Genomic DNA, 24,223 nt, shown 5'->3' with positions numbered 1-24,223 from the left:
CAAGTTTTTTTTTTGGTTTTTTTTTGTTTTTTTTTTGTTTTTTTTTTTATCCACAGAGATCTTTTATAGGGTAAATCAGCCAAAAGTTAAAAGAAGAAATGTTTCATATCTGGAACAGTCAATGAATTCAAGAGGTCATTATAGTGCTAAGGTTCTTAATCCCCTCTCAAGCAGAGGAATGTTTAAATTGGTGAGAAACAGGGGTCAAGTCCAGGCAGGTATTTCAGTGCCTAACTTGTACTGACATTAATGGGAATAGGGGTCTCTGGGGAGGAATTGTGGGCCTGTATATCATTCCTATAACTGAAACAGGGCTTGTGCTGCACTTGTGTTACAACATGTGTACATTATTATTCTTTTTAAAGCAAGATCTTTCCTTGTAGACTCTTTAGCATTTCTCAACAGTTTTGTCCTTCCAAGATTGGTGTGAACAGATTCTGCAGCAAGCTCATGCTGGGCAAAACCCACTTGCCAGAAAAATAAGCAAGAAACCGGAGTCCAGTGATTTATTTCAGATAGTGATTAAATAGCCAGGTGTCAGCTGTGATTTGAAAAAGCTGCATGGGGCATTGTGAGGTCCAAACTGCACAGATCCAGGTGAATTCCTCGGAAACCCATTTGTACCTCCAGAGCACTCTGCTCACCAAGGTGCTTAAGACTGAAACTTTTAGTCCATTCAGTGGGAATTTTGCCAGAGATTTGAGTGGAGCCAAGCCTAGTTGGCTCTACCTGCTGACGTTTTATGTTGTGCTTAACTATGCTTCCCCTACATGCAGGCATAACAAAGAAATCTCTTTGGGCTCTCCATTTATAGGAAACCCTCTGCCAGATGCATCCAGCATTTACTCCTGGCTTTTGCGGCTCTCCCGGAGTGCCAACCAAAGTGGAGCCAGTTTATGGGAGGCAAGATGCGCAGGAAGACAGAATGTTTTTCAATTCGCCGTGCAGGGTGGTGAGGACGGACCTTTGGGCTGTCAAACCCTCCTCCCTCTCGTTCCTCTCCGCCACCGAGCAGAGCCCCTGGCCACAAGATGGGGCTGGCTCTTTGCAGTTACAGGATAAGGCACACCAGAGGAAAAACCTGTTAAAGAGCACGCTTTCCTTGGGGCTAACCATTAATAGATACAGACAAGTTGCCATGGAACTGCTAATTTTTAACCTTCTTCTGTGTCCCAGCCTAGCACACTGCCACGTCCGTCCCTCTGCTGGCGCATTGCTTAACTCTGGGGATTGGAGCATATTTTTTGGGATGGGTCATGGCTGGAGATATCCATCACCCTTTTCAGTTCAGTACATCAGTGAGCCCCTCCTATAAACAGCCTCTCAGGAAGCCAAGAGCCTCCCAGCCTGCTCCAGGGGCTGTAGGCACCCCAAAACTGGGTCAGGTTTGGTCTGGCTTCATCATCCCTGTCTCAACTTTATGTACCATAGAGGCATGAGGAAAGTCTTCCCCTTGTACCTGCCTCACTTTCCAGCCCAGCAACTTCAGGCATGGACTAGCTCAGAGATTTATTCTGAACTCTGCCTTTTTTCATCTATTAGAGGGTCAAAACTTGGCAAAACCACTTTAGGTGCCATTCTCTGCTTCCCAGGAGTGTTGCAATGCTGCTCTTCAGCAGGTCAGGAGTTGTTTGGGAGTAGTGTTGCTCTTGAGTATCTGAGAACAGAGGCTGGTCCTTAGATGGTAAAAATATCTATTTTTATAGCCAGCAGCAGCAGCATGTGCTGCATCTTTAGCCAGAGAATAGAAATAGGATTACATTTATTATTGTAATTTTTGGCATGTGGTAGCTGCCTATTACTAACAAGCATTTTGTGTGAATTGTATTTTTTTTACAGCTTCCTTGGAAAAAGAAGAAGACAAACCTTTTCCATGGTAGTGAAAGCCCCAGCAGCCCTGTCTGTGAGCTCACTTGTGGGAGAAGGCAGTGTGGGGATGGCAAAGCTGCATGGTGCCCACAGCTTGTGTCTCTGCTCCCCTATTTCCCATCATGGCACAGCTAGGAGGAACCAGGAAACAGCCTGGTGAGGACCTGGAAAGGCAAATGAAGTGTTTTCCTAACACAAGAACTGTTTGTAACACAGTGGAGGTTTCCAAGGTTCAAGTGAGTTTCCCTTTTATTTCACATCCCTGATCCTACACCCCAGTTTGACCCAAGCTCTCCTAAAACTCCTTTTTATTAAAACCATAAATCAGTCCACTTTTTTCACCATCTGAATTCCAGTTTGGCCATCCTTTATTGTATGGAGAGTTGCTTGGACCAAAGAACTGAGGGATGTTCAGGACCTGCTGAAGTAGCAAACCTAAACTTATGCCACAGAGTCTAGAAATGGGAGAAAGTCAGAGATGTCCCAGGATTGTGCTGCTGGAGAGTGGCTGTATTTTGTGAAACACTAAGGCAGAGGTGGAGCTTCACCCTGAAACAGGCTGTGGCTTTGTGCAAGGGCCTGGGAGTGGCTCAGACTGGTGCAGAGAGAAGATGGAATCACCACTGAAAATCCAGAACCTCTTTAGTGCCATAGCAGACATCTAGATGTGACTCAGATGCTTTTATCCACCCTTTCTGCCCCAAGGAAGAGATGACAATGAAAACCTATCTGTAGAACACTTGGAGTATCTCAGATAAAGGATTTTATTTGCTTTAACTGACGATAAAAGACACAAAAAATCAACTTATAATTACATCACTTTCAAATCCATGCCCAAGTCAGATACCCTGGGTTTATGTCCTGCTTTAACCACAGGTTAAAGTGTAAGTGATAAGAAAGTGAACATAAAGATCAGGCCTTTCCAAACAGGGATTTTCCTCTTTCTGTTACAGCAAAACTGTGCAATGATATTGAAAACTCAAGTCCAAGGGCCTTGGCAAGTATTTATGGGCTGTGGCACGTAAATACTTGAAGGAGCCTGGGGGATCTCATGGACTGTGTGATCCTTAAGAATGGCATTTTGTAGGCAGGAGACATGATGGTCAAGAGAGAAAAGACTGAGGCTGTGGTGGTGGCTGTTCCTGGAGATCAAGAGAGACTTTGTTGTAGGTCATCCTTTCACAATCCCCAGGAGACAGAGCCCTTTTTTCAATTCTCTTCCCAAAATCTTGGTGCTGCCTCAAACTCATCTTCTACTGAGTACATAATAGTCTTGTTGAGACAGGGGCACTAAAAGCTTTTTTTCTCAATCCCTTATTCAGAACAAGGGAGTCCCAGGAGGAAGATCAAGGGGTTATCTGGTTACATACATGAAGGCAATGTTTTTTGGGGGCATCTACTGCCACCCCATCCTTGACTCCAGAAAAACAACCAGGACACATTGTCACCTGCAAGCAGGAAGGTTTTATACCAACACCTTCTCTGTGGATCTCATTTCAGGCCACACATTACCTCTGCTCATGCCTCATTTCTTGGTCTGTGGCCAACCTCAGGGACACAGGGCTGCCTGCTTTCTCTGGAACTGAACTGCCCACCTCATGTTCACCATGAATTTCCCCTCTTGGTGTTACAGATGCTTGTTTGGCCATTTGTGAAATAATATCCTCTTTTGCTGCTGCATGTGGGGCAAGAGCACAGCATCAGCTTCAGAGAAGGGTGTTAACATTCTTCTCATTAGGGAAGCCACAGCACTTCTTCCCCTGTGGCTCCTGGGGTCTTTCCCTGCACACACTGCACAGTGGTCTGTTGGTCAGTGGTGCTATACTGGGATGAGACAAACCACGTGTGACTTTGCAGAACTTTCAAAGGATTTGGCTTGAAAAAACATGATGACTGATAGCAGATGTCGAGCATCTACAACATCTTACTGCTCAAAAAGTGCATAGCAGCAGCTCCTGACCTTCCCCCTTCTCTCAGGGGTTTTTCATGGGGGCTGTGGGATGAGGACAGCCTGGGCACAGCGGGCACCAGGTGCTTGTGCCAGTGCCACAAGCGCCTGCAGGAGGAGTGAGCTCGGCCTCAGCTGAGCCCAGCTAAATATAGCCAGTGACTGGGGAGCTCCTACGCCTCGCCTGGCTCTGGTCCTGCTGCAATACATTCCTTCTGAAAGTGCTGTTCGCTTCCTCAAGCCCTCTTCTCTGCTCCTTGAGATGCCACAGTTGTGTCTCAGAAGGTGGTTTCCTTCCCTCCAAGTTTCTTTACCCCATGGTCCTGCTTTTCCTTTTCCCCCCTTTCTCATTTGCCACTTGCCCCTGGGCCTCTGCTCCTTCACCCACTGCTCCCGGGGCAGCATGGCAGGACACAGGGATGAGAGATGAGTGTCTCCCTGTCCCACAGCCAGGAAAGACTGTCGAACATGAGTCTATCCATGGATAGTTGTAGTTGTAGTTGTGTCTTGGGGTACTTGGGCATGGCCAGAAGATCCAAGAAGGGACTTCTAGGTCTACACAAGGCTTCTCTGGGCAGTAATGCTCATATTGGGTACTTTATCTCTTGCAAGTGTAGGATCTGCATTTCACTTTTTTTTTTTTTTTTCCCCCACAGGAATATTAAAAATATTCCACAGAGGAACAACCTACTTCAAAGACCCCACACACCACATCTTGCATGTCCAGGTCAGTCCCAACGTGGCCAGTATTAATGTTTTTATTAATAAAGGGTTACAGCATGCACCTTATGTTTTTGGGATAACAGGGAGAGCTGATGCTGTGCCTTTCCCCAAGCACAGCCAACAGCTTGAGTGCAGTTCATAGGTTACTGCCTGTCCCACATACCACACTCCTACCACGGCAGAGGTTTTGATGAGGCATTTAGTGATATTTTTGCCCTGGTTGCAAGCAGTAGGGTTGTGATGCTCCCACAGCCACACCAGGACTTGTTTTGATTTAGCAGCACTGGGACAGTTAAAATGTTACAACTTTTGTAGGTGTGTATTTCCTAAAACAACAAATAGTCACTTTAAACCCAAACCTGGTTTCTCCCGGGGGTATGAAGAGGTTGAAGAAATCAGCAAGGTTTGTGAAAGCAGCTTTGGAAATCAATGTAAGTAAGGGGGAATTTTGGCAGGTGGCGTTACAGTTAATCACTTCTGTCTGAGAACAGCAACACAACATGTCTTTTAAGCAAAATCTGATGGTGAGATCTAGCAGACCTAAGGGTGTCATGAAGGTCTGCAGACCATGGGTAAGTTACCTGTTACTATAAACTGCTTTTAAAATCAACCACGAGCTCTAGGGATGATTTATGATTTATTTTAAAAGCAGAAGGATACAGAAAGTTCTCCAGCAACCCAAACACGATCACAAATCCGATGCTTCCTTTCGATCTGAAGTGTTGATGTCCCAGGCGGTGGAGGCGCGGACCGTGCCAAAAAGCCGTCAGACGGTGAGTGCAGCGCTGCCCGGGTGCCCTGGCTCAAAGAGCCCTCCAGTAAATGGACACAGTCTGTTTGCACAGAGAAAATCCCTGAAGCGGCAAAAACGCCACGTAAGAGCAGGCACTGACCCGTGGGGAATGAGTGCAAGCCCTGCTGTGAGCGGCGAGGAGGGCGCGCATTCCTCGTGTGCCCGTGGGCACATCTGTGTGCGTGCCCGTGTCCGTGTGTCTGCGCACGCCGTGCGTGTCCGGCTGTGCCAGTCCGTGCATCCGCAGAGGCAGCCTGTGCGTGTCCGTGTCCGTGTCCGTGGGCCCGGCCGTGCCCGCGGGTCCCGCTCCGGACGGGGCTACGCCTCCCTGCGCGGGGCGGGGAGGCGGCAGCGCACCCTCGGGAGCGGGACAGACACACGCACAGACCCACGGACACACGGACCGGGCACCGGCACACCGCCCCGTCCCGTCCCGCCGCCCCCGGGCAGCTCCGCGGCGCCGCCCCCGCCTCCTCCTCCCGCCGCCGCCGCCGCGGCCGCACAAAAGGCGGCGGGGAGGGCCCGGCCGGGAAGGGCAGCCCGGCCGCCCCGGCCGCCGCACCATGCCCCGCCGAGGGGGGCTGCCGGCCCCCGCCGCCGCCCGCCGGCCCCCCCCGCTCCTCCTCCTCCGCCTCCTCCTCCTGGCCGCCCCGCTGCAGCCCGGCAGAGGTAAGGGCCGCTCCGCTCCCGCCACCCCGGGCCCTGCGAACGCCGCTCCGGAAGGCGGCTTGTCCCCCAGACCCGCCTCGGTGCTCTCTGTTACCGTCTGTGTTCTCTCCTCCTCTCTCCCCCCTTCCCGCTGCCTCCCCCCGGAGCCCGCTTTGCCGTGCGCCCGCAGCCGGCGGGACGCGGGTCCCCGCTGTCCCCGCTGTCCCCGCTGTCCCGGTGCCCGGCGGTGGCCACAGCCTGGGCTCTCCGCGCAGCCCCGCCGGCCCCGGCACGGCGCTGCGCCCCGGGCCCCTCCCGCCGTGCCCCCGGTTGCGGGTGGCGGGGACCCGCGCTCCGGCAGCGCTGCGGGGCACGGACCGCATCCGCGGGGGGTTTCACCTTCGCCTTAAAAAGCACGGAACTGCTATTTGTACACCTCGCTCTATATATATTCCTAATGGAAGCGGCTGCAGCCACTTCTGTTCGGGGTAAGCACTTCCCGGGATGTTTGCCTGAGCGCTGTGTGTTAATCGATGGGATGAGGAGTAGCAGCAGGAAGCCACACACGGGCTGTCGCGCTGCCGGTCACCGCTCCCCACGCTCTCACCTTGTATCGTTCCCCACTTGCACCTTGAACCGTGGCACCCAGAGAGAGGTCCTTGTCCCTCGTGGGGATGCTCTCGGTTTCCACAGACACACGTGAACTGCAGTGCAGTTTGTAATTCTGCTCCAGCAGTATTGGAAATAGGGTTTCCCTCCTCTTTGAGCATTTGGGGAACCTTTTTTATAAGAAGGGACCCCACAAAATGCCTAAGTCCACCATTCCAGTACTTACTCTCAGTGCTTGATATTTTAATGAGTAATCTTAAGAAGGGGCTCATCTTGCAGAGTGATGTGGCACATAATTACAAAAGCTCAAAGTTTTCTTAATTTTATTTTTTTTGGTGTTCCTGATCCATGAAATTGATGGTTTAGTATTGCAGCAGACCATGTCGAGTCTCAGAATGCTTATTGCAAGCACAGATAAAATGCCCTTTTTCATGCTTAGGTGTATAAAGTGCATAGCTTTTTTTTTTTTCTCTGTCTTCCTTAAGCAAGCCAGTACATTCACCTCCGTTTGAGGAGGTGCCCAAAGTAGGATTTCTTGCAGAACAGGTTTAAAATGCGGTCTGATTGCCTGGAGCATCTTTATGGGTAAATTTGATGAGTACCTTTCATCAGTTTCCTATCTTGCTCTGCATCTCTAGTTTGATGTGTTAAAATCTCTGCTGTCTAGTGGAATACACTGTCTCCTTTTGCTTTTTTGGGCTCTCCTGCAGCTCAGTCCAAGGGAAGGATGTGATTTGGAGATGTTCTTTGTGCTTGCTGGACACTACTGTACAAAATAAATAGGATGCAGGGCTTAGGACTCATTGGCATCAGTATGAAGGACTGTATGTGGGCAGTGCAGCTCAGCAATCCAGGGAGTGGATTATTTACCTCCAGAGTAATCCCAGCTAAACCCTGGATGGAATTTTCCCCATTATAAGAACTCTAGTTGATTTTTCAGGAGTGGTTTCATTAAATGTATCACAGTCCAAAGAGCAGACTCAGTTCTTTCCAGTCTCAGTGGGTGACTTGCCCCAGTATCTGAAGGATCTGGACTGGCATGAGCATCATCAGGTCCTTCCTCTGCCTGGTTCGGGAAAGACTGCATTGAATCAAGCACAGCGAAGACTTGCATCTGGAAAATCCTGCGTGTTTCTACTCCAACTCAAAAAGCTCAGGTTTCAGTCTAAAATTGGAGGGCTTCACAAAGCTCTGTTTTCACAACAATGCTGGAAATGGTTTAGTGCTGCTACAGAGTGGAAAGAAAAGCATACTTGGAAACTTCAAAAGCTGCCACCGGGAGGAATGTCACCCCATGGCTGGCCACAGGAGCGTGGGCTGCTTCGGTCATGGCACACAGTGGAAGGAGGAGACCTTGGTTTTCATTCAGCTATTACTGTGACTAAGTAAACTCTCAAAAATCCGGCAGTCAGGAATGGAGGTAAATATTTCCATGCGGATGGGCGAGTGAAGCTGTGGGAGAGCCAGGCCTGGGTAGCCAGGGTATGAATGCAAGTATTTGCTATATAGAGCCCATTATTTTTGCTGGGTTACCCTGTGCACAGCTGCCAGAGCAGCAGCTCTCAAGGAGAGTCTTTGGGCCATGTTGCAGGGTTTGCAAATGCAAGTGTTAATTGCTGTCTAAATTTTAACTCAGTTGAACAGGTTACATTTTGCTTTATACTACTTATTTATGTTTTGAGCTCTTGTAGTGTCCAGGACCTGGAATATAACTTCTGAATACAAAAAAGGAATGAAACGCCTGGGCATGTGGTAACAGCCAGAAGGAAAAAAAAAAAACTCCACACTCTTAAGAAGGCTCTTGTTTGGTATGAATGAGCCCAAGGAGCTTGTTTGAATGAGAGCCATAGAGAGAGTGCAGGGCTTGGCTCTCTGGGGTTAGAGTTAACCACCTTGCGGGCAGCAGAGACCCGTCACTGCAGGGCTCTGGCACGGTCGGGCCTCTGCAATGACTGACAGGACCTACTTATCATCTTTTTGTTTTTAGTCCAGAGCATGCCAGGTTTTCCTGCAGCTGTCCAACTTGATTCACTGCTTCCTGTGCTCACAGCTCAGCCCCTTATGGGAGCGACCCAGGCAGCCACTGCTTTCCATTTTGTGGTGCAATATTCACATGGGATACAGCAAAAATCCTTCTTCCAAAGCTCTCATGGCAGAAAATTCTTGCATCAGGAGAAAACTTCATGGGACTCTTCAGCAGCTATTGACAACTCTGCGGAATCTGCAGATTATACCCAGCAGCAGTGTGGTGCGCTGGTATCTGCAGATGCAACTGGCTGAAAATAGAGGCCTGACAATGCTTTTATTGACATTTGGGTTGGAAGAAATAGCAGATTGGGAGTTCAAGCCTGAGGCATTTCATTTGGAGTGTGCAGCCTCTGTGCTGAAGCCTCAGTTGAAGATTTCTTTAATCATTCATTGACAGTGGAAGTTGACAGCTGCACCCGAGGGAGCTGGGCCATCACTGGTATGGAAGGGCACATTCATAGCCACAGGCATGCTTAAACAAGCTGCTGGATTCAAAGCCCATACTATTGATGTCTACTTTGGCTTTACTTGTGTGGTTCCACTTCATTTTTAAAGCCCAAAGTGAAAATTGTGGGTTTTGCAAGTGAAACCTGCTTGGGACTCCTTGTGCTGCTGGACACCAGCAATCTGAGAGCATCAGCCTGGCTGATGCCCCTGCTGGGCTCACAGGCAGGGAGAGCCCTTGGTGTCTTCCACCCCTGCTGCCTTGGACATGTCCCAGTGCAAACACGTTGCAAGGTTTAACCTGGATGTCCTGTGGAAATGTCTCTTGTAGTAAAATAGAAGTAATGTACTGCAACATGAGTCCACTGTCAGAATCTCCTGTGTGGGAAGGGGAGATGAGAATGTTTTAAGAGTGCTTTAATATGAAAATTATGGGGAGATAGCCCCCCCCTCCTATATTCAGCTAGGAAAAAAATGAGAAGTTATGCCTAAAGATGTGTCTTTAAAAGTCAGCATCTCAGGGCTTTTGGACAGCCAGCTCCATGTTTCAGACTGCTCAAACAGTTACTGTGTTCTGCCCACAGCAATGGGACTGTTTGATTAGGCATGTGAGTAGCTGGACTCTTTGATTAACCAGACACCACTGAAAAAGAGTAGAGAAAAATCACCAGATTCAGTCATTTTTTAGAGGTTCTCAGCACCCCAAAGCAAGTTTCTGTCTTTTTCATTTACCTTAGGGAAGGAAAAGAAAACTAGACCTTCTTACAGTTGAAGAGAGATTTACAGCTTCTCCTGCCTTTTAGGCTCCTGGGAGACTATTTGCTCTCGTTTGAATTTACAGTGTGTTTAGCATTAAGAATGTCTCAGAACCCCCCTAAACACTGTTTTGGAGTGGAATAACCATTCAGCCCATACTGTTCTCTCTTGCTGAAGGTCTCAATCTGTGCACCAGTGGAAGCGCCACGTCCTGTGAAGAGTGTCTCCTCATCCATCCCAAGTGTGCCTGGTGCTCCAAGGAGGTAGGTGGGCACACTCATTTGACTTTCATGCTTTGTAGTGCTGGAAGGGAGCTCTTTTCTCACCTTGCCTATTCCTGACTTGTGCCACAAGGGGTGAGTGAGGGCAGAGGATGCTCCACGCTGAGTGTATTTTGGGTGTATGGGACTCCTCAGCTCTTTGACATCATAGGAAATAAGTCTCTGACCCCACTTTGACCCCCACATGCCCTCAACAGAGCACCACTGTTCCTTCAGTCCTTCTGTCCCTTCAATTACCTTCTTGTTTTTGGTGGATGCTGGGTCCCTGCATCCCTGGGCTCTGTGTTACAGGGAGCCTTGCTCCAAAGCTCTCCCCCTAAAAAGCCCCAAGCCCCTGGCTAGTGTTCTGCTACGTGTCCCTCATCATGTGGCCTGACGTGGGCTCTTTGTCTGTAACAAAGATAATTCTCCTTTATGAATCTATTGTGTCATTTTGGGGGGGGTGACCCATGCTTCTGGCATTGGTGCCATGAGTTTCACAGAGTAGCTGAGCACTTCAGAGGGAAAATACATCCTTGTGTTGATGCTGAAGCTGCTCACCCATAATCCAACTGTGCCTCCTTGTTTGTGAGCAATGGCAAATACCTCCCCCTGCTCCCTAGGGGCTGCTCATGAGTTTAAGTCTATCTATATAATCCAATTTTTGTCTTATCAAGTAGACTTACAATTTCTAGAGAACAAGGTGTGTGAAAGACCTAATCATGTTTGATGCAGAAAAAGCAATTGCCTGCTAAGTGTTCCTAGGTGTTCAGGAGAAAAGTATGGATGCTTTCAGATGCATGGAAAAATCTGAAAAACAGGCTGGCACAGCTGCTGTGTCAGGAACCAGTTTTGGGATGTGAGAGCCCCAAAGCAGTGGATGATCTTGAACCTCTCGATGGGCATGGCCAGTGGTGATGCTGTTCTGTTCCCTGCTGACCCTTATTCCTCTAGTGTGGCCATCCCTGTCCCCTTCTGAGCACTCAGTTCACCTTCCAGCTGCAGCTGGTGTTGCTGAGCTGAGGATGCAGATTCTGTCCCCTCTGCTGTTCCCCTCCCTCCTCCTGCCAGGCCTGCCTGGAGCAACTGCCAGCTCCAGAGCAGAGGATGGGGTTGGGGATGGAGATGGATGTGGGGTGGAGGTGGCTTCCAGTCCCTCTGGTTTGGCTGCTTGTGGGGGTGCCCCAGCCACTGGCTCTCCAGGTCTGTTTCAGTGGATGTTTCACTGGTAAGCACAGTTGCAGCTCTCCAAGGAAAACCTGGTAATGCTGCAAACACCACACTGTCATAGCTTTCCTGGGTTGTTTTTTCCAGCCAGGCAATTGGTGTGCAGAAGGGAAAGGGTAAAGCAATAGATCTTGCTTCTGAGACATCTTGTAAACAGCTGTAAGAGTGCCTCTTCCAGCCAGCTAATCTGTGGTGGTGAGATTGGATCCAGGAATGCTGGCTATTAAGCTATGGGTACCCCATAGCTTGTGCTTTTTTTTTGCCTTTTTTTTTTTTTTTTTTTTCCTTATTTGGCATCAAAAGACAACTTTCTGCAGAATGCTGCTAGTGGAAATGTTTGTCTGGTGGTCACTGTGACCACTAATTGTACTAATGGGACTGGCAGCCTGACTCTTATCATGCAAACAGGGTAGTTACCGAAAAAAAGAAAATTCCTAACGGGAATGGAGGGGCCAAGGAGGAAGATGGCTGTTTACAAGGAAGTCCTGTAATACTTCCTGACCTTTAGCCTGCAGAAGCTATTAAAAAATATACAGTTCAAGGTGTTTTTTGCCAAGAGCTATGTCTTTAAAAGCTGCTATTCCCATTATATGCTACATGCTAAAACGTAGCAAGTTCTTATCCTAATTCTGTATTTTTTGTATTTTTTTTAATGTACTGTTTGAAACTAATTATTTCTCTTTAGCTGAGATCATCAGGTGAGGTGATGGGATTTCCAAGATACCTGGAGTTTTTCAACTTGAGAAAGTTTTAAAGTAATGTTATAAACTATAATACCTTCTTTTCATAGTCATTTCACCACCTTATTCCCCTTCCCTCTGCTGCAGCCTAGGCAGGTTTATTAAATTTATTAAATAGTTCTTAATGCGTTTTCCTTAGCTTTTTCCATTAGCTGCCATTTGCTGTCTATGTTTCCTGGTTGCATATATGCCACTCAAATTTTATATCTCTTCTGCTCTTTAAATATCTGGGGTAAGGTATTGGAGCGGGTTCCACAGGTGGCAGTTGTGTTGTGGTAGAACCTCAGTCAGCTGATTTGTGTGTATTTTGTGCTCCCTTTTGCATTTACTTTACAGATTTGTGAGCAAATTGGGCCAGCTTTTATTGACTTTGCAAGCAACAATTAACAATTTTGTCAGGAAATATATATAGTAGAAGTCTATCAGTACATGTTGTATAATTCTATATATAATGTATAAAGTATGTTTAGAGATGTCTGTTATATGGTTTATATATATATATACACATTGTATAGCTATATATGTAATTGCATTGCATAGTTATATGTATACTTGATCTTCCTGTACATGTATACCTTCTTGTATTTCCTTTGGGAAAATATTTGGGGAATAATATCACTTGGTGGTACCATCATACCAGTTTCTTTGGGAGCCCTATCCCAATAGTTTCCCAGGAGGGATAAGGTCTCTTGAATTTACATTGCCCTGAATTGTGAGGGTAAGGGGATGTGTACAGATAGATCTTGCAGCAGAGCAGACAAGGTGCTCTCACTTTATGACTGCCACTTCCTAGCCTGTTGGTACAGGGTGCATCATGTCCCCTGGCTTGGTTGGACTTCTTTTCACTTCTGCTTGTGCTCAGCATCTCTGTTCCCATCCAAAGGAGTGATGATGGATGAGCTGATGATAGCAGCTTCTGGTGTGCAGCAGCCCTAGATCCTCCAGGGGCTGCTGAGCTAACCACAAGTCTTTGGGCTTTTGGAAATGTGGGAGCAGACATTGATTCTGTTGGCTTGTGGAAGAATACCTTGAAAGGCAGGCCTCAAAGGTGGTGATTTCAGTGGCACTTAGAAGAGGACGTGTGAATACGTGACCTTAACCACCACCTGAGCATGCCTTGACAGGGCTCTCCGAGGGAGAATGACTCTTGGTGTGATGGAGCCTGCTGCAGCCCTTCCATCCACGCTGGAACTGAGGAATCTGCAAGGTCTAGGAGAAGCTGGATATGATGAGAAATTGCTGACGTGGTGCTGGTAAAATATTCTGACTGGAAGCTGCACAGCCTGTGGGGTTGCTGTATCTCTGTGGCAGCCTGGTTTCCATGTGTGGGACTGGAGGATGCTTGTGGAATTTTTTGCAGTGGCACCTGGTTGCCCAGGCTGAGAAGGACTTGTTGGTTTGCTGGGGAGAGCAGGGAGCTCAGGAAGTGGCTGCAGTGCTGTCCTCTGAGCTGCCAGGGCAGGTGTGATTCACAGGTGGGGGTTGTGATTGCAGGGGGTAAAGCTCTTTAAAAAGAGCATTTGCCCCAGTATGGGGTGGGAAATGTCACCATTATGTTTTCTTTTTTGCTTCTTTGGGGAGCGGTGTACCAGTGTGCAGAGGCTCCTCTTGTTTGTTAGATGTGTTTGTTAGGTGGATGAACTGTGTTCATCTGTCCATTACCTATGTGGATGCATTTATGTGTGCACATGGAAACCAGAGATACACATTAGTTAAACTGAAATGTCCTTTTTGAGTAAGTGAACTGAAATTTCCCTGGTGGCAGCCTCTGTTTTACCCCATCCTCTTCCATCTCGGAAATGTATGCCTAGAGAATGAGGAAAGAAACTCAAGGGTGTTCCTAAAGGGAGCATGTCAAATTTTGTTTGTTTGGTTTTTTTTTAATGGAAAAAGCAGGCATGTTTCAGATGGAATTAATGAAGAACTGGATTGATTATAGCAAAAAATGATTGAGACCTTCAGCAAAAGAGAAACAGGATGGGCTAAATGGTAGGAACGTGCCTTGTCAGAATTAGATATTAGATACAGTGAGTGCTATTCTCCATTTTTATAACATGAACCAAGCAATTTGTCTTAAACCTGTCAAACTGATGAGCATGTAATTGTCACACTGTTGTCTCCATTCATCCTGTCTGCTTGTATGCATTTGCCTTTGTGAGGTTCTTAGCACTGACCAGGGGGCTGGAGCAGCCAGAGTGACTGACAGGGGCTGGGGGATCTTCCAGAGTGCTCCTCTGTGGCACAAAGCAAAGTTTGGGGTGGTTCCCCCTTATGAGGGGCATCTGCTGCATTTCTTGCCCAAGCAGGCCTGCAGGCAGACGATTGGCAGATGTGTGGGCACACTGAATTGCTTAACTGGCCCCAGGGTGTTCTCTGCTTGGGGAAAATTGGGGTTTGAACCAGCATGCTGTGTCTGAGCTGCTGTGGAGCTGCCTTTTGGTGTGGTTTCTCATGAGCTGTCTGGACCTGTGCAATGTCCTTTATTCCCCAGGTCTGCTCATCCTTTTTCCCTTTACGGAACCTCCACAAGCCTTGATTTTCTCTGTCCCAGAAAACTTTGCACTAGAGTTGGATGGTACCTGGTAGGCCCAGTTCTGGCTTTGGGTTTTGACCTATGAGTGCAGTGGTGATTGCTGGGACTTTCCCAAGGCCACTGTCACCCTTCTGCTCTGTGTTACTCTGCCTGGGTAAGAAATCAAGATGAAGTAGGGGTCAGTCCTGCACCCCTGCTGCACCACCCTCCCCTCAGGCATTTGCACCCCTGAGGGTGGATATTTTCTTCCACCTCAGGAAATATGGCTTTTCACAGGACAAGAAAGTAGCTGGATTTGATTGGAGCTGCAGGTTAGCAATTGCTAACTTTGGCAAGTCCTCTAGACCCATTTTAGAAGAAAGTTTAGCAAAAATAGCTGGATCAAGCAAGAGGGATCTGGGAACTGGAGGAGCGTGAAGGTACTGCTGACCTAAGAGTTGTGTAGGGGCTTTCCCCTGAGCTCCTGGACTTCTTGGAGTCTTTGGAGCAGACCCTGGGAAGGCTTGGAAGCGCTTGATAGAAGCTGCAGTTATGTGAGCAGCCCTAAGTGTTGTCCTATTTGGATGCTTCTCTCCAATGTTAGTTACTCAAGAGTAACTGGAAGTTCCCAGCTGCGCTCCTGGGCTGTTTGGATTGCTTTTTGCAACACTTTTTTGGATTGTCCATTCTAATAGGTGGCAGCAGAAATGAGCTGGCAGGGATGTTCACCTGGAGCTGTGGTCTGGGTACTGGGAGAGTAGGAGAGCATCTCCCCCTGCTGCTGGGTGGATAGGCCCAGGGGAACACCTGGACCCCAGCAGCTTTTTGCTGGTTTCAGGTAAAGCCACATCTGAGAGAAACTTTTCTCCAAGGCTGCCTGAAATGTGTGGCTCTGAAAGGCTGGGCGTTGTTTTCAGTTTTGTGAGGGATTCTGATTTTTATTTTGTCATGCTGGAGATGATTTAAATAGTCCCAGTCCTCCTTTTTTGGAAGTTCATCTGTTTACACGACGCGTTCCAAGAAATTTGTGTTCGTATCCATCTGATGTGCCGTCGTCGGTTTCTTGGCTGGACCCTGCTGCTGGATGCTGGAATGCAAATCTCTCATTTTTCAAATAGCATTGGGACCTTGTAGTGAGAAAAATGCAGCTGGAAACCTCTGTCTGTGTCCCACGGCCCTGTATCCAAGCTTGTCCTTGAGGGACCCCTGGAGATCACCCCATGAGGATCTGTCAGGAGCCTCTCCCTCCTTGAAGTCTCTCCTGTCCTTTGCCATGCTGGCGTTTCAGCAATAAGTGAGGTTTGTTCAGCCCCACACTGGTTTTGGCTGAGCAGCTGAAGGAGGGGCTGGCATGGCTGCGAGCATCTTCTCTGCATTATTTCATGTCGTATTAGTCCCTCAGCCCTGGAGCTGAAGAGGGCTGTCTCTATTGTTGTAGTGCAGAAATAAGTAGGAATCAACTCTTGAAAATGAGTTTTGGGCATGTGACTTTTTCCCTTTGGCACTTTTGGAGAGAAAAAAAAAGGCATTCTAACAAACAGGCTCTTGCAAAAGGGTGCATTGTGTTCCCGGCTGTTCCTGAGCACTGCCCTGCACAAGGCTGCTTTGTGCACCATGCACGGGGCTCGCAGCAAGGGCTGGAGCTCTGGCATGGGTGTTGGGAGACTCCTGGCCATCCTTTGGGAGTGGGCATCTGCCTGCACCTTGCTGCCTGTGCCTGACTGTCTGTGGTGGGCACAGTCTGCATTTTCACCAGCTCTCGTGAAGTTCCTACCACCTCCTTTACTCTCCACGCAGAGCTTGTGTGGGGATGCGTGGTGTCTCACCCAGGGAAGAGGGAGCCACCGAGTCTGTCTTCAGCTTCACATCTTTACTTGGCCCTCTCTGGGTTGGTGGGTTTGTCCTGCTTCCCTCAGTGCCACCTTTTTGCTCTTTCTTCTGTCTTTAGCAAAGTTCCTTTGAGACGATGCATGTGCATAAAATAATAGGGATGGCAATGGGCTGTCCCTGCAGCAAACCAAGTGCTTTGCCTTGCTCTCTTGTGGCCAGGGCTGGGAACAGGTGCTGCCGCTGTGGCTGGGCTGAAAACGCAGGCTTATGTTTCTGTTTCAGTGCTCTGTGAGCAAATTCAGTGTTCAAATCCTCATAGAACTTCCTTTTTTGGTTGATCCTTTTGAAAGGCTTGAGGCTTGGTGCAGGCTCCTTCCAAGTACAGTCATCACAAAGGACACCAGCTTCTCCTTGTCATCGCCTAGCTGCTAGATACCAGCATGTCAAAACAAAGCCCCTGCTGTGGGATTGATGCATTCCCCTCCACTTCCTTTTTGTCCCTTCTTCACTCCTCAGGATTTCAGCAGCACAAAGTCCATCACATCCCGGTGCGACTTCCTGCAGAACCTGATTGCAAACGGCTGTGCCGGAGCCATCGAGAACCCCAGCAGCAGCATCAGCGTGGTGAAGAACGTCCCTCTGAGCACCAAGGGCTCTGGCCAGAGCCACCTGGACGTCACGCAGATCACGCCCCAGAAAGTCGCCTTGAATCTTCGTCCCGGTGAGTCCCCAGCGGCTCTGTGGGGTGTGGGGGGAGGGAGAAAGGGTGGCCAGGACGTGCCAAGAGCACATTGTAGTTTGTGGCCTTGTAGCCCACTGAAGCAGGTGACTGCTGGCCCCTTCCACACCTTTGAACTTTGGTGGTGAGTCACAAACAGGTTTGGTGCTGGGGCACGTGTCTTCTATGAGAGGACACTGCTGTTGGGTAAAGTCAGTCAAAGCCCAACCACAACTGCTACCAGTAATGGTCTTAACACCTGCACGTGTTTAGGAGCAACCTGCTCAGCTTCAGAATGGAATCACTGTGTGGAAGGAGTTAAAATAACTTTGGTTCCTCCACTAAGCTGACAGGGCATGACTCTAAACTGAGACAGCTCCTTCTATAAATTGGAAACAAACCCACATATCTGTTTTCTGTCGGTATGCAAAAGAGCTAAGGCAGAAGATGGAGATTTGAACTTGTGACTCAGGCCTTGGACTGTAGCCAGGTCCCTCTTTCATTCTCCTGAGCCATCACTTTTCTTCAATCTCTTCCTTTTAATTAAAAATTAGAAGAGAACAGCTCATCTGAGCTATGCAAGCATGCTTGTTATCAAAAGTTTTTGCATGGCAGGGGGAGGTGTTAATGTGGGTTTAGAATTCTTGCAAAAATTTGGCAGCTGACATTTCTGAAGAGGGGAAAAAAACTCTTTATTGCAAAGATAAGAAGCAAATATAAAAGCTTGATTCATTATGAGTGATTGGTGTGGGTTTCTAAGGCTTAGTTTTGTGACAGCTCTCACGAGCATACAGAAAAGAGAAATATTGATGTTTTGCCCAAGAAAAATGGGGGTTTGAGCTGGTGCTTATGCTATCAATGCTCTCCCAGAGCCTACCAGTTGCTACAGGAGTTTTTGTTTTAGTGTAAGTTAGAAGTTGTCATGTTTTTCAATTAACTTCCTCAGCTGTCATTGGTCAGACCCTCAGATCTAAAAAAATTTGCTTCAAAGCCTTAAAATCAGATCCTGAGAGCTATGACCTCTGTGCATACGTCTGGATGCATGGCTTCTGCCCCTGAATATTATGCTAAAAAAGGGAGCAAAAGGGAGTTGTTATTACTGCTGTTTCTTGAGGCAATTCCTGACAGAAAGGGCTGGCTCAGCTTCCACATCTCATCTCCTCTACATCCACCTCCACGCACAGTGCCCGGTGCTCAGCAAATTCTGCTTTCCCAGTCCCCGACAGTTCTGCCCATCCAGTGTCCACTGCTCCAGTCAGTGGCAGGGTGTGGATATGCATCTCCCTGTGGCCTCCTGGGATCTGGACTCATGGAAGCCTTGGGCTGCACAGGGCTGGTGTGCTGCTTCTGCCTGCCCTTGTGGGGACCACACTCATGGCCATCCTCAGTTCTTCATGATGGAGAAGCCCTCCAGGTCTGGGCTGAGCTGCAGGAGTCACCCCTGCAATAATTCCCACACTGGAGTCAGTGAACTCCTCTCCCTGTGCTCCTCTTGCAGAGCATCCAAGTCATTGCAGGAGGAGGAACAAACCTAGGTGTTTGTGATAGTATCTCCCATTTTTCTTCTCTTTTTTGATGTTGGGCAACACTTCACCGTCAAGCTGTTGACTTCCTAAACCCTTGCATTAGCAGGCCCAGTTTAAATTATCCATTAATCCTTGAGCTTGGGAAAACAGGTTTCACCCTGTGAACCCAAGACAAAAAGGAGACAATGTTGATTTAATTTTGGGCATGAAGGGTGTACTATTTCAAAGACGAATTCACGCAGCGGCCTGTGGCAATGGTGATCTTTTATTCTTAGACTGCTAAGCAGAAGCAGAAGGGAGTGGATTGTCAATTGTTTGCTGTTCCCACCCATGCAGTTTGATCTCATCATCCTGTGGCAGAAGTCACATCCCCAAATCTGTGTCCTCGGCTAAACTCCAAAGGCCTTAAATCGATGTCCTTACAGGGTAGCTTTTGGATTGAGCATTTAGTTTTTATAATATTGCTTTTTAATCTTAAGCCCAGCTATAAAGCAGCATGTCCTAGTTAAAAGAAATAGAAATAGTGTAAACTGACTTAAAAAATGAATAGATGCAGCTGTGTTGCTCATCAAGCCATAAGCTTCACCAAGCAGGAATAAACTGGATTAGCACAATTGTTGAGTTTATGTTCTTAAATTGACCAAAATCAATTTTTCCAATTTCTGCACTGCTTCTGCATGATGCTATCCAAGAAAAATGTCTGAATTAAGCTCTGAGTTTAAAACTTTTCAGTAAAAGCCCTAAGGAGAGGATGGTGGCAACAGTACATGAGGAAGGAGGGGGCTGGATTATCCCTAGAAGTGTGAGAGTAATACTGTCCATAGAGAATAATAAATTCTTTTGCACTTACATCTACATACATTAACGATATTTTCTCTGACATAATTGGTTTGTGCAGTTAGGAATGAAAGAAGAACCAGCCACAGGATCCTGTTGGTTTTGGTGCTTCTCAGGGACTAATAAATTTGTAACTATTAAGAGAAGCATGTTTGATCACAGCATCCCAAATACGCTTTCTGGCAGGAAGAACAGTGTTTTGGAAATGAAAACGTTGCAAAATACACAGGACACATCCCCTTTTCCAGTGGGAAAAATATGTAGGAATGAAAAATATGGGCATGGGAAAGAATTTTCCGAGATTTAAACACATTTTTGCAGCACTGAATTAAAGTCAAGCTTGCAATCACAGTCTTTTACCCTGCAATCAGTGCTAACAGTTTTTGTGCTACATGAGTTATGTTCTTTGTTCCCCCACCAAATACGTGCCAGGTATAACGTGAAGCCTGCCTGGAGCACCTGCTGCACTCCACATCCCAGCCCTGTGCCCTGTCCTGCTCCTGCTGGACAAGAAAGCTGGGGAGAGTAAGGAGGAATATTTAAGGCATGAGCTTCTTGCTTTCTAGAAACAGCAGGGCACTATCTACATGCACATGTTTGCACATGGTGCCTCCTGCAGCCCTGACTTTTCCAGGTGGGGTTGCAGCAGATTGCAAGGAAATGCTGAAGGAAAAGGAGGGTTTTGCTTGAGGAGCTCTGGCTTGGTGCAGCCTGACCCCAGGTGCCAAGCAGGGCTGCAGAGCCCCTTGTGCTGTGCATTGCCAGCATGGCAGTTTTGGGATGCTGTTGCTGCTGTTAGCCTGGAAGTAAGTGGGAACAGCTGCGCTGCTGTGCACAAGGAGGAGAACAATAAAGTGGTTAGGGCAATGTTTTCACAATACTAAAAAATGTGAGTTCCATTTCTGGGGAAGAAGAGGGGAAGCCACAAGTGTTTTGCAGAACCTGCCACTGCCCCAAGTTCAGCCTTGCCCGTGAAGGGCTGGGAGAGGGCAGAACTGGGAGCTTGGTTTTGAAAGGATCCAATTCCCTGGGGCAGAGACCACAGTGAACTGGGAAAAGGGCTAAGGTGGAAGCTGGGAACATGGGATCTCCAAACCAGCCTGCCTTGTGAGGCTGGGGTTTGAGGCTTTATTTAGACCCCTCCCTCAGCAAAGTGAAAGGCAAACTTATGCCACCTGCTGTTTGGTCTCCACCAAGATCACACCAAGATCTGGTGTGAAGTTGAGTTCACTTTGAAGCAACCTCAGCTTTTCTGAGGTGTAGGTGTTGCCTGTGGTGGCCTTCCCTGGCAGTCCTTCCAGAGGGTATTTCTACTGAAACAAGTGTGGCAAAAGAGAAGGTCAGGGACAGGCTTTTCTCTGCTTCTTTTTACATCTGCACAACCTGTGCAGCCCTGTCAGCTCCTTCCCTTGTGTTTGTCACTTCAGGAAGTTTCACCTCTGCCTCAGTGCTTCCCTGGGTGACCCTAACAACTTTCTTTTTCACTTCCCTTTTGCCCTGATTTGTCCAGCTCCGTTTTTGGAGGGAGCTCCTTTTCAAAGATGCTTCTTCTGTGTCTGCTTCACTTTGACTTCCCTGCACAGCTCAGAGGACATCTTGCATTCACGTCATGCTATTTTTTTCTGATCCTCTTCCTTCTCCTGCTCCACCTCCTCTCTTCTGTGCAGGACTTCTTGGACTGCCCCTGGTTTTCTTTGAGAATGTACTCAAGTAAGTGTGGGCAGGGTCCCTGTTGCAGTAGTCCATGAAATATCCATTTAAGGTTTACTCTGCTTTTCTTTCCTGTTTTCTAAGAAAACATCCCTGGACTGCACACTGGGCAACAGTGTTTTTCATGTGTCCCTCCCTTAGATGTTCTCTCAGGAAAAACCCTCTCTGATACCTCCAAAGAGCTAAAATAGAGACATGCACTCCATGTCTTTTTCTTGCCAGCCAGTATGCTACATAGCTTAAGAGGACTCAAAGTCAATACCTGTTTTCCTGTTAGTTTCCTAAGGGATGTATTTGGAAAAGCTTATTGCCCTCACCCTCTTCTTTTGAAAAGCGATCCGTCTGCTCTGCAGGGTTAAAAAAGAAAAGTGTGATCTGGATTTTAATGTGTGCTGGGAGTTTCCTGCTCACCATGCCCAACCTTTGTGTGTGTGCAGGTGACCGGACCTCGTTCCGAGTCCAGGTGCGGCAGGTGGAGGACTATCCCGTGGACCTCTACTACCTGATGGATCTGTCCCTGTCCATGAACGACGACCTGGATAATATCCGCAATCTGGGGACCAAGCTGGCTGAAGAGATGCGAAAGCTCACGAGCAATTTCCGTCTGGGCTTTGGCTCTTTTGTGGACAAAAACATCTCTCCTTTCTCCTACACAGCACCAAGATACCAGAACAATCCCTGCATTGGGTAAGTGGTGGGTGCACCCTGGAGGAGCAAGGCCTGTGTTTGCACGGAGCCTGGCTGCAGTCTTCATGTGCCTTTTTGCTTTAAATAATGAACCACACTTCAGCCCTTGTTTTTGGGAATGATGATGAGTCTGACTCTCACTGTGATACTGAGCAATTCAGAATAGGACAGCTTCTCATTTAGCTGTGGCTGTTGGGAGATCTCTGCATCTAGACATGGGAAACTGTTGTTCCAGGGAGCCTGAAGCTATTTTTAAGTACCTGAAAAGGATGCAGACATAGCAGGCTTTTTTACAGCCTTTAAGGAAAAGGAGCCAGAGCCAGAAATTCCTGATTTCTGATCCTAGCTCTGAGTCACACTTTGGCATTGAGTAAATCAATTAAGCTTTTTGTCTGCATTTTACAGATAAGGAGACCAAGGCAATGTAACTTCTCAACAAAAGTGTTTGGAGGAACTGAGATTTTTCGATGGCCTATAGTGCTGATTAATGAGTTTTTATAGAGTGTTTTTAAGGTGGCAGACGTTTTTTCATCTTTATTGCTGTGGAAGGAAAGCAAACTGGCAGTTACAAAAGACACAAATGATGTGGTTTACTTTGTGGTGATATCAGAGACTTTGTCCCTTTATTTCCTTTTTTTTTCCCGCTGTGTCTTTGCAAGTCTTTTTGTTTGCCTTTTAACCACCAGCATTGGGATCAAGTCCATTGAATTGAGGATTATGCCAGAGCAAAATTGGGTGTAGGGAAGGGTGTCCAGGCTCAGATGGGATGGGTGTTGGCATTGAAGGATGGATACAGCAGCAAGTGCCCTCCTGAGACAGTGTCACCACTGACACCTTTGTAGTCCCCATCTTCACCTCATCCATCAGTGGGTGCTTCCTAGTCACATAAGGACAGTGAGGAGAACCCTTTCATTCGAGCCAGGTGTGGATACTTGCATTGTAAGATCACCTCATGCATGGATGCCAAGCTCTGTGCATGCTCTGAGAGGCAGATAAAGACAGCTTGCATCAGCTGTGAGTTTCTAGGCCAGCTTTTGGCACTGACCAAGCATTGGCATCTCACTGCACGTTGCTTGTTGACCAGACAAAAATTATCTGTATTCGCTTTTCACCAGTTCTGTCCAGAGTGGAAAGTCAAATGGATTTTAACACTGAAAACTCTTGCTTTAATCATGAGGCAAAAGTGACCACACTGAGCCAGGAAGGTGTCTCTGCCACAATGGCATTGCACACCACAATCTTCACAGTGCTTCTCCCAGAAATTTGGCATAGCCTCTGAGGGATCCTCTATCATCTCTGTTGTCCTCAGTCTCTGACACCTGCCCTCAGTCTGGGGACAGGCTCCAGCTGGAGAAATCTTGGAAACTTTGTTTGGCTGGTGTGTGATTTGATTGAGTGATGTGGCTTTTGCCAAGTGAAACAGAGTGAAAAGTGCAGGAGGAGATGGGTGCAAAGGGAGGAGAGGATGGAACTGGACAACTCAGCAACAAGGGTGTACCTGAGACTTCCAATGACCTTTTATGAAGAGCATCCAGAGCTGTCACCTCAGCTTTTCCCACCATGATCAGGCTATCTGTGTGTTCCTTTGGCTTTACCCAGGTGGTTGCTTTTCTTTCTATTGGTTACTTTAAGCCAGCCTGGTCTTGGGAAAACATTTAGGAAGGATTGCCCACGGCAGCTCATCTGGTAGGTGCTCCCTTCCAGTTGTCGTGTGTCTCCATTCAGACCAGGGGTGCTGGCTCCCTGCTCTCTGATGGAATCTCCTTCCCCAGCCTGCTCTGTGTGGGGGCTCTGGCTGCTGCCATGTGTCCCCGGTGCAGCGAGGCAGGTTGTCAGGCGTGGTTTTGTTTGCAGCTATTTCTGGTGTCAAACCAATCCGTTCAGCATCTAAGAAAAGCTGCAAGTGAACTTGAGCTGCAATGGGTGCTTTTTGCCCCTGGTCCAGACTCTCCCTTCCTCTTCCTTGTGGTGGTGACTGACTTGCAGGTCTGGGTGGGGTGCAGCCCTGTTTTGCTTGTCTCCTTCATCACCTCTGCTCCTGCCTCAGCATCCTGATGGGCTAAGGGCAGCTTGCTGAGACCCTGCAGTGCAGAGGTTTCAGACATGGCAGACTCCTTGCCTTGCCCTGGGTATGAGCGCGATGCGAGTCTGGACATGGATCACTGGATCATGGATCAAAAGGGATGGCTCTAATTGCCAACCAAGCCCAGGGCAATAAGACCTGCCCACAGTTAGTGAGGAGGGTGTGTGTGTTTATGGAAATCCCTGCTTTGGGGTCCCTTGTGAGGATTTTGAGTTCTCAGTGATGGTAAATTTTAAATACTCCTTTGTGTGAAAAGCCTCTTGCAACTTATCCAT

General features: G+C 47.9%; 1 protein-coding gene across 1 annotated transcript in view; it reads left to right on the top strand.

Annotated features, from left to right (window-relative positions):
* Positions 1-5,867: 5,867 nt before the first annotated feature.
* Positions 5,868-24,223, top strand: part of ITGB5 (integrin subunit beta 5) — a 57,820-nt gene continuing 39,464 nt past the window's right edge. Inside the window, exons 1-4 of the mRNA XM_053948136.1 lie at positions 5,868-6,002; positions 9,996-10,081; positions 16,904-17,108; positions 21,616-21,865. Coding sequence (XP_053804111.1) covers positions 5,897-6,002; positions 9,996-10,081; positions 16,904-17,108; positions 21,616-21,865 — 647 coding nt within the window. The 5' untranslated portion in view covers positions 5,868-5,896. The remainder of the gene's footprint in view (positions 6,003-9,995; positions 10,082-16,903; positions 17,109-21,615; positions 21,866-24,223) is intronic.

The sequence above is a fragment of the Vidua chalybeata genome, chromosome 7 (assembly GCF_026979565.1).
Source record: "Vidua chalybeata isolate OUT-0048 chromosome 7, bVidCha1 merged haplotype, whole genome shotgun sequence".
NCBI lineage: Eukaryota > Metazoa > Chordata > Aves > Passeriformes > Viduidae > Vidua > Vidua chalybeata.
The sequence above is the reverse complement of the archived record's forward strand: the minus strand, read 5'-3'. Positions and strand labels throughout refer to the sequence as shown.